The 10,224-nt window shown below is 45.2% G+C and overlaps 1 protein-coding gene across 8 annotated transcripts in view; it reads left to right on the top strand.

Moving 5' to 3' along the window:
* Window positions 1-632: 632 nt before the first annotated feature.
* Window positions 633-10,224, top strand: part of B3GNTL1 (UDP-GlcNAc:betaGal beta-1,3-N-acetylglucosaminyltransferase like 1) — a 238,622-nt gene continuing 229,030 nt past the window's right edge. For all 8 annotated transcript variants that reach the window (XM_037810619.1, XM_037810620.1, XM_037810616.1 and 5 more), the window contains exons 1-3: window positions 633-795; window positions 3,714-3,830; window positions 3,927-4,026. In XM_037810619.1, coding sequence (XP_037666547.1) covers window positions 736-795; window positions 3,714-3,830; window positions 3,927-4,026 — 277 coding nt within the window. In that variant the 5' untranslated portion in view covers window positions 633-735. The remainder of the gene's footprint in view (window positions 796-3,713; window positions 3,831-3,926; window positions 4,027-10,224) is intronic.

Genomic DNA, 10,224 nt, shown 5'->3' with positions numbered 1-10,224 from the left:
ACTGGGAGCACCGGCCGGGGGGTCGGCTGGAGGGGAGGTCACTGTTTCGGGGTGTTTGGGCCGGAACCGGGCCTGTCTCGGGCGTTTTTAGGTAGGGTCATTCCCGAGGCTCCCTGGGGAGGCAGAAACCAGCAGCCGGCCAGTCTGGAGGGGGCCCGCTCTGCTCGGCCACCTCCCCGCTCCTCCGCCCACCCGCGTCGGGACCACGGGGGCTGTTCCTCCCCATCGGGGCAAAAGCGCCTTCGAACATCCCACCTTTTCCTTTCGTTTTCCTTTCTGAAGGTGGATCTTAAGTCATGGCCACCCGCTCCCACGGAAGTGCTTCTACAACCTCGGCGTCCGCAGTGGCTAGGGGAGGCCGGGGGAGGTCGCCTGGGAGCGACCCCGACCCGGCGCGGTCGGGTCACAGGAGAGGTGGGCCCCGCCCCGCCCGGGTCCTCCAGCCCCGCCCCCCGCGCCGTCCCGGTCCTCCAGCCCCGCCTCCCCGCGCCGCCACTCTAGGCCGCGCCTTTCCACTCTGCGGGGCTGTCCGCCCCGCTTCCGAGGGATTGACGTCTCTCTGCGCCAATCGGAGGCGCCCTCGGCCTCGGGCCCGCCTCCGGTGAGCTTCCCGCGCACGCGCCGCAGGCTGAGGCAGAGCGGGAGGCGCAGACCCGCCGCCGCCGTGGGCCCGGGAGCTGCAAGCGCGGAGCGGGGTCTGGGGGTGGGCGAGGCGGCCCGCGGAGTCTGCGGGTCATGCAGGTCTCCCGGGACCCCGCCGCCGTGTCCCCTCGGGGCGGCCGCCGGGCCCACGTGGTAGGTGCCCGGGCGCGGGGAGGAGCCGCGAGGGCGTCCCGCCTCCCTCCCCGCCCCCCGTCTCCCCTTCGCCTCTTCATCTTCTTTCCTCCTTCCCACTCCTTTCCCTTCTCTCTTCCCCTGCGCTCTCGTTCTCCTTCCTTTCCTTCTGCCTACCCGCTCCCTTCCTCTCTTCCTCTTCCCACCTCCTTCCCCTCCCGCCACCCTTCCCTCCCCCTCCCCCTCCCCCTCCCCCTCCCCCTCCCCCTCCCCTTCCTCCTCCTCCTCCTCCGCTCTCCTCTGTCCTCCTCTCCTCTTCCTGGTCTTTCTTTCCCAGCACAACCGCTGTTTCTCAGGTGCTTGTCTCCAAGGGCTCCGTTTGAAGCCATGTTTAAGCACCTGCAAAAAAACAAAGTTTTGAGTAGAAGGATTTTTATGGTTATCAGAGATGGTGTTAGGTGCACATGGGGATATTTTTATAGGATAATATCCCAACTCAGGAGTCTGAAAATGAGGAGCAGACTCCTCCCTATGTAAGGAGCAGATGACTGAGGAGCCTTGCTGCTCTCATGTACACCTGATGCTTTCTGTTCTGTTGGTGAAAAACTAGTTATTCCTTCTGTTATAAAGCATACTTAACAAAAGCTACCCCCAAACACCCCAGCACAATTTCTAGATAATAAAAAGTTTCAGATGATTCATATCCTTCAAGCCCTATATTAGAAAATTGTAACTGAAGCAGAAGCTAACTGTTTGGTTAAAAGCTGTGAATGAAATGCAAAAATTGCTTCTCCACCTTCTTAAATATAGATAACATGTAATATGTAGCCATCTGGTCCTCTGTGTAAAAAGAAAACAGGATAGAGCTGTAGCTGTTACTTCAATCATAGATAAGTCATAAGTAATTTAACAAGGCTGAATACAGTTTTGATCAAATGTATGCTTATCAAAATGACATATCAGTTAAACTATAGAGTGAAATCTACTAAGTTAGATGTAAATAAAAGTAATCTCTCCCAATTTTTAGTTTTTATATCAGTAAAAATTGTGTTATATCACTCTTCAGAAGTCATAGTATAATTAGTAGAAATATTTTCAGTAAAGTTTTGCAGTCAAAGTGAAGTTTTACTCTGATAACTCTGGAGACCCTCCTTTGATCTTGATTCACTCGAGGTTTACCAAGCCACTTGTGGTTTAACACCTGTAAATAAAAAAACTATGTTTAGGTTCAAATGTAAAAACAGAGTTTGCCTTAATTGAATGTACCCTGAATGAAAGGCTCTATAAATACTCGGTAACTTAGACTGCAGCATCGGTGTTGGGTGAGGGTGGGGGCGCCTTCTGGTTACATATCCGGCTACATCTGGAAGGGGCAGAAGTCCCCAGGCTTGCTAATGCGGTTACCTGATGAAGCCCAAATTCACTGAATCACAACCTGATGAGGTTCAGGCCTTTTCTAATAGGGATCACAGGTTTGAGGTGTAAAGAGACTGACCCGTGACAGTATCCCTAGGATGCGGTGCGCGCTCTATCCCTTTTATCTTCGCTGCTTTCCCCTCCCTCCTGGACCTTCCAAGCGTGCTCCGCCAGGTGTAGGAGAGGACAGCCCCCTTACCTGGCTCACGGGGACAGCTCACCTGCGCTGCACTGGGGTGGTGGTGGCAGCAGCATCGTCCCTGCTGTACCGACCAGCCACAAGGAGAGTTGGCCCAAAGGTTCAGCACCAGGGCGGTTTGCTTCTGTTTTTCACGCCTGTTTTACTGAAATGAGGGGCAAAGGCTAACCAAGGCCCATCTTTCACAGAGAAAATCACAGCATATTTTGCACTACAGATCTTTGAGAACAGTAAAAATATTCTTGCTTTCTTTAAAGAGTAATTTTTAATTTACTAATTTAAAGAAGAAAGGGAACTGCTGTTATGGATAAAAGGATGTCACTGTTGAATCAGATTCCTCAAAGCGTGGTTTCATTAGTAGAGAACTTGAGTGAATTTTGTTTTCTATACACCTACAAAGCTTTTCATAAACATTTGGATTTAATATTTTAAAGATCATACACACACTGTCTCTCACCTGTTTTTTTTTCTTATTTAGGAATGTGTCCATTTTTCTTCATTAGGGTATAAGCTCAAGGGTGAGAACTGTAATTTTTATCCTTTGGGTATTTTTGTATATTGCTTACTATGGTAATGTATAAAATTAAGTTGTTTTTTTTGGTGGGTTCTTGCGGTAGGTTTCACTGGCTTCACTCCATGGTTTTATTTGATGGTCTCTGAGCAAAGGAGAAGTCTAAGGCCCAGCCGGCTCTAAGCTAACATGAGGAACAAAGGAAAAGAGAAATGGACTTTGCATTTGCCATTTGTCCAGCTTGGTGCTTTGAATAACCCTCACCCCCACCCCTGTATTTTGTTGAAACCTTGTCTTGGGGGATACTTAAAAGGATTTATTTGTTGCAGTTTCCCTAACATCATGCTTAACTGAAAATGCTTATGTCCAAGAAAAGGACCATTCAGTTTGTTTCATGAGTGGGTTAGAAGATACTCAGATGCTTTTTCAACTGCAATGGAGACGTTTATGACTTCATTTGGAAAGTGATCGGAAAACACATTATTTACTATGAAATTGGGCAAAAAATTTGATGCCTTTCAGATTTTATTTTCCTTTCAAAAGCATCAGAAAGACCGATTCAGGGAAATCTAAGACATAATAAATCTTACAGAGCGAAAGAATGTTGAGAACTTGGAGAGAAGGAATAGACACCTTTTGTTTGTCAGGGCATATTCTTTCCCTGGAAGCCTTGTTCTGAGTGATTCTGTAAATCAGGCCTTGCCCTTTAGAAATGAGTATTGTGCTGATGGTAATGGGGAAGTAAATTAGAGCAGTGGAAGGGAATTTAGTTTTCACACTTCTATTTGTTAATCCATTTCTTTTGAATTCCAGTCCATTATCCTCCCCGTCTACAATGCTGAACGCTGGTTAGACGAGTGCTTGGAGTCCGTTTTGCAACAGGACTTTGACGGAAGCATGGAGCTCTCTGTTTTTAATGATGCCAGTAAGGTATTTGTGAATTTCCTGTTGGGTGATTTAACCCCAGTATGATTCCGTTAGACTGTTCTGAAGTTTCCCAATCTGTCAATGTCATCATGCTTTCAGGACAAGTCTATGTCTATCATTGAGAAATGGAAAGTGACGTTAGAGGATTCTGGTATCTTCGTGGTCATTGGAGGTCACGATTCCCCTTCCCCCAGAGGAGGTAGGTAAACATGTTTAGTATATTATTCAGTTGTAATTAATGATTTCTTACCAATTTGTGTACCTAAATAGTTTCAGGTTGTTCAAATCCTGGTGAAAAGTATTCTGAGTAATAATTAAGACTACTACTTATTCAGAACCTGCTATATAACTGCTTATTCCTTACCTATTCAGTCTAACAAAAAGCTGTTGTATGTTTTTATCTTTAGTCTGATTAAGCATTATTGGTTACCTCTAATTGTTAAAATTCTCTTCCTGTCACTTTTTTTTTTTTTTTGGTACAACTTTTATTGATTTTCTTAACCAACTTTTGGTCCTGTTGATTTTCTGTATTGTTTTTCCTGGTTTGTATTTCCACTCAGATCTTTACTGTTTCAATTGACCATAGGTATACGTGTTTATTTATGGACCCTCAATTCCATCCCATTGCTCTGTATGTCTGTCCTTAGGCCAGTGTCACACTGTTTTTATTACTGTATTGTAGTAAGTTTTTTAGTTGGAAAGTTTGAGTCGTCAAGTTTGTTCTTCTGTTTTCAATGTTAATTTGGCTGTTTGGGATCATTGGCAATTCCATATGAGTTTGAGGATAAACTTTTTTATTTCTGCAAAAAAGGCCATCAAATCTTTAGATCAACTTGGGGAATATTGTCGTCTTAACAATATCAAGTCTTCTAATCCCTGGACGTTGGATGCTGTTCTGGTTTGCTAATGCTGCCGAAATGCAAAACACCAGAGATGGATTGGCTTTTATAAAAGGGGGTTTATTTGGTTACACAGTTACAGTCTTAAGGCCATAAAGTGTCCAAGGTAACACATCAACAATCGGGTAACTTCACTGGAGGATGGCCAATGGCATCTGGAAAACTTCTGTTAGCTGGGAAGGCACGTGGCTGGCGTCTGCTCCAAAGTTCTGGTTTCAAAATGGTTTTCTCCCAGGACGTTCCTCTCTAGGCTGTAGTTCCTCAAAAATGTCACTCTTAGTTGCACTTGGAGTATTTGTCCTCTCTTAGCTTCTCTGGAGCAAGAGTCTTCTTTCAATGACCGTCTTCAAACTGTCTCTCATCTGCAGCTCCTGTGCTTTCTTCAAAGTGTCCCTCTTGGCTATAGAGCCTCTTCAAAATGTCACTCACAGCTGCACTGAGTTCCCTGTGTTTGTCAGCTCATTTATATGGCTCCACTGATCAAGACCCACCCTGAATGGGTGGGGCCACGCCTCCATGGAAATTATCTCATCAGAGTTATCACCTACAGTTGAGTGGGGCACATTTCCATGGAAACACTCAAAGAATTCCAATCTAATTAACACTGATAGGTCTACCCACACAAGATTACATCAAAGATAATGGCATTTGGGGGACATAATACATTCAAACCGGCACAGATACCTTTCCATATATTTAGGTGTTTTTAAATTTCTTCCATCAGTGTGTTGCAGTTTTTAGTGTATAAGTCTTGTACCACCTTAGTTAAATTAATCCCTAAGTACTTTATTAGTTTTGATGCTATTATAAATGGAATTATCTTGATTTTCTTTTTGGATAGTTCATTGCTAGTACATAAAAAGAAAATATATTTAATAAAATATATGTTTGCATTGATGTGGTAGGTGCAACTTTGCTAAACTTGTTTATTTTCTCTAGTAGATTTTTTTGTGGAATCATTAGGATTTTCTATTACATAAGATCATTACATCTACTAATATGGTTTTATTTCTTCCTTTCCAATTTGGATGCCTTATTTATTTATTTATTTTCTGGCCTAATTTGTTTTCTTTGTTGTCCCTGTGTTTCATTTTGGATAGCTTCTGTTGTCAGGGCTTCAAGTTCACTAATCTTTTCTTCTGGACCTTCTAAACTTCCAGTTATCTCATCCGGTGTATTTTCATCTTACACATTTAGTTTTTATCTCTAGAAGTTTGAATTGGGTCTCTTTTATATCTTTCATGTCTCAACTTAACTTTTTGAATTTGTAGATTGCAAGTAACAATAACTGCTTTAATATCCTTCTCTGCTGATTTTCTCATCTGTGTCACATTTGGGTTGGTTTCAGTTGATTGGTTATTCTCTTCATTTTGGTCTGTGTTTTCCTGCCTCTTTACATGACTGGTAGTCTGATTCCATACATTGTGAATTTTACTGTTTTGGTTGCTAAATATGTTTGTATTTCTATAAATTTTGCTTTGTTCTGGGATGAATTGTTACTTGGATTGTTGCAGGTTTTTATGGTTTGTTAGGTGGGTCTGGAGCAGTATTCAGTGCAGGGCTAATTATATGACCTATCAGTAAGGCAAGATCTTCCTGAGTAGTTTACCCAGTACCTCAGGAATTGTGAGATTTTCCAGTCTGGCTGTTGGGAACAGGTGCTGCTCCCAGCCCTGTGTGAGCAATGGGCACTTTCCCTCTGAACCTTTCACTTAAGGTCCTTCCTTGTCCTCTGGATTCCTCATATGCATGCTCTGGTCAGCGTGTTGTCGTGAGGTCCCCCAGCAGCTCTCTCCTCTGCTGGACACTCGAGGTCCTTGGCTTCCCCCTCTGGCAGCTCTTTCCTCTCCCGGACGCTCGAGGTCCTTGGCTTCCCCCTCCGGCAGCTCTCTCCTCTGCTGGACACTCGGGGTCCTTGGCTTTCCCCTCCGGCAGCTCTCTCCTCTGCTAGATGCTTGGAGTCCCCTGGCTTCTCCATTTGGCAGCTCTTTCCTCTCCCGGACGCTCGAGGTCCTTGGCTTTCCCCTCCGGCAGCTCTCTCCTCTCCCGGATGCTCAAGGACCTCGGCTTCCCCCCCGGGCAGCTCTCTCCTCTGCTGGACACTCGGGGTCCTTGGCTTTCCCCTCCGGCAGCTCTCTCCTCTGCTGGATGCTTGGGGTCCCCCGGCTTCTCCATTTGGCAGCTCTTTCCTCTCCCAGACGCTCGAGGTCCTCGGCTTTCCCCTCTGCACAGGTCCCTGCTCTGCCTGCAGACTCTATTGGTCCCCCTGACCCAGCTGGGTCTGCCCGACCAGGTGTCTTTAGGTCCCGCCTCGTTCCCCTCTCTCCCTAAAGCCTGGATGCCCTCAAGGCGGAGAGCTGGGCTGGCCACTGGGCTCAGGTTGTTGGCTCCCTGTCCCTCAGGGATCACCGTCCTGCCTTGCTGGATGGCCTTGCGGGATGTCCAGGTGAAAACTGCTATTTCTTGTATTTTGTCTTTTGTGTTTGGTTATTTCAGGTAGGAGGGTAACTCTGCTCCCTGTTATTCTCTCTTGGCTAGAAGCAGAAGTCTTTTCTTTTATGTTTTCAATCTTTTTAGCCCTTTTTGAAATTTTCTCGGAGAGGTCCTCAGCCTGAATTTTCAGTTCATTGTTTTTTGGGCTGTATTTATTTTGTTATGAATTTTATCAGTTGAGTTCTTTGATTCTTCCTTAGTATTTACCACTCTCCTTAGTTTTACTTGTTTCTTTTTGTAATTGCTTGTTTCTACTTCAATTCAAGGAGAAACTCCTGCGTCTCTTTCAGGATGTTTATTATGCTTACTTTAAATTCTTGGTTTGTTTGGTTCATTTATTCTCTGTTTGGTTTAGGTTATTCGATCTGTAATCTTTCTTTCTGGCTTTTGCCCTCCTCAGGTAGCTTGTTACCTTGTTGCTGTGGGCTCAGTCCCCGGGTCCTGGCTTCTTCTTTACAGGTATGTTTGCATGTTGGCAGGTGGGTTCTGTGATGAAGAAACACTCATGTCACAGCTTGACACCCTTCCTTTAGACCCCTCCCAGGAGAGGTGCGCTTACTCTCAGGGGCCCTTCCCAAACTGCTTTGTCCTCTTTCCTTTCTTCGTTCCTTCAGTCCTTATTCCCTTCCTCCCTCCCTCCCTCCTCTCCTTCTCCCCTCCCTCCCTCCCTCCTCTCCTTCTCCCCTCCCTCCTCTTCTGTCCTTCTCCCCTCCTTCCCTCCTTTCTTTCTCTCCCTTTTCTCATCCCTCCCTCCTCTCCTTCCTTTTCTCCCTCCCTCCCTCCTTTTTTTCCCTTCCTGCCTTTTTTCCTTCTGCCTTTCTTTTTTAGAACAGCATTTACAGTGTTATGAACATGCAACTGTTATTCATGACAGAAGTAAGTAGTGGGATTAGTCTCTGAGAAGGGACTGGAATCCACTGCTGCACGTTGTGGGAAGTTTCCAGCTTGAAGATATCGTGGCGCCTTTATACACTTACCTTCAACTCTGTTCTTTTCTTCTAGATTCTACTCAAGTGCCACTGTTTTTTTCCTTTCGTAAAAGTACTTTCTTTATATATTCCTTTTTCATTTGCTGGAGTACTTCAAGTAATTTCTCCATGTCTAATATGGAGATGGTAAAATATTTAGAGTTTTCACATGTTTGAAAATGTCTTCATTTTGTACTTATGCTCCACTGATAATTTGCCTGGGTATAGAATTCTAGATACAAAATGATTTTCCTTAGAATTTTAAAGGAATTGGCTCGTTATATTCTGGTGTCCTGTGTTTCTAATAAGAAACCTGTGTTGGTTTGATTCTTGTTACTTAAGTTATCTTTTCTAAAAGTTCTTAAGATTTTTCTGTTTATGCTTTGGATTTTGAAATTTAACGATGCTGGGTTTTCATTAAGCCTTGTTTTTATATCGAATGATTGGTTTTCTATCCTTAGTTTTAATAGTGATATATCAGGCTCCCTTTAGTTTGACTTCAAAATTTTCATATAGTGCTTGGAAAATACGTACCTGCCTAATCTGCATGGGATAGAAAAGGTGGAGGCAGGGCAGATGACTAATCTGTAGCTGGTAGACAGGGTTCTTACAGGTTTTAGGAACCATGTCTTTTTTTAAAAATAGTTGTCCTCAACTTTGTATATTAAAATCACCTGGGGAGCTTTAAAAATAGCACTGCCTGAATCCCAGCCTAAGATACTCTCATTTAATTGATCTGGGTGCGGCCTAAGCATCGGGACTTTAAAATCTTCCTAAGAGATTCTGATGTGCCTCCAGGGTGAAGAACCACTGCTTTAAGTTGTTTTCTTTACAGTGGACGTGGTCCCGAGTGACTCCTAGTTTCCGACATACTTCACGGGGGTAGCCGGGCTGACTCTGGAATACCCTCTCAGATGACAGCTCTCCCACCAGCTCCTGATCAGATCCCAACATGGGCTCCCAGCCATTTCTCCAGTTCTCAGGACAGAGCTGGGCAGATGGGTAGGTCTGTTGGGGCGGAGGGCTAGGCTTGGTGCTTTGAGGGCGACTTGGAGATAAGAGCGGGAGAGATGCAGCTGCTCCTCCTAGATACTGCTTGGCCTCAGAGACACCTCCTTATCCCTTCTCCTTTCTTTCTTTTTCTGCCAGTTCGGGTGGCCCGCTAACTCCTCTGACATGCTTGGGCACCACTGGTGCCAGCCTCGGACATGGCACCTGGGTCCACTGTGTTCACCTCCTTGCATGTCCCTGTGGGGTCGGTGTTGTTAGTGTCCTTGGAAGGATGGATCAGTTAGTTAGCACTAAGGTAGTACTATGAGTCTTCAGCAGAACTGGGATCTGAACCCGGGATGTCCCAGGTTCTCTGGGACCCACCCTCAAACAAGATTAAACGTTCCCGAACAGTGGCTGCTTTGTGCACGTGTATAACATGCATCCTCTCCCCAAATTTACAGCAGCCCCAGAGGGTGGGATGCCTTTGCCTGTTGCAAGCTTCTTGGCAAGACTCAATTAATAAATATTATTTATTTTGTCAAGTGGAAGGTATATGTTGGTAGAGAATGATTAAGATATAGTTGGGTTTCAAGGATTGAAAAAGAACCTTCTGTTCTGGCTTGCTAATGCTGCCATTATGCAAAATACGAGAAATGGATTGGCTTTTATAGAGGGGATTTATTTTGTTATAAATTAACAGTCCGAAGGCCATAAAAGAGTTCAAACTAAGGCATCAACAAGAGAATGCCTTTACTGAGGAAAGGCTGACAGCGTCTGGAACACCTCTGTCAGCTGGGCAGGCACTGGCTGGCAGCTGCTGGTCCTTTGCTCCTGAGTTGTGTTTCTCCAAAATGTCTCTGGGCTTCTGTCTCTTTTTGATTCTCTCAGCTCTCTGCTTGGTTCTCCTGGGATGTTTTTCTCTACGCACCTGGGAGTCCTCTCTTAGCTTCTCTGGGGCAAACTCTGGGCTTCATCTTTTAGGTTAGCATCTCCAGACGTCCTTCTGTCCGCACCTCCCAGTGTCTCCAAGTGTCTGGGTTTGTG

The sequence above is a fragment of the Choloepus didactylus genome, chromosome 18 (genome assembly GCF_015220235.1).
Source record: "Choloepus didactylus isolate mChoDid1 chromosome 18, mChoDid1.pri, whole genome shotgun sequence".
Lineage (NCBI taxonomy): Eukaryota > Metazoa > Chordata > Mammalia > Pilosa > Megalonychidae > Choloepus > Choloepus didactylus.
Note: the sequence above shows the minus strand (reverse complement) of the source record. Positions and strands in the feature narration are given on the sequence as shown.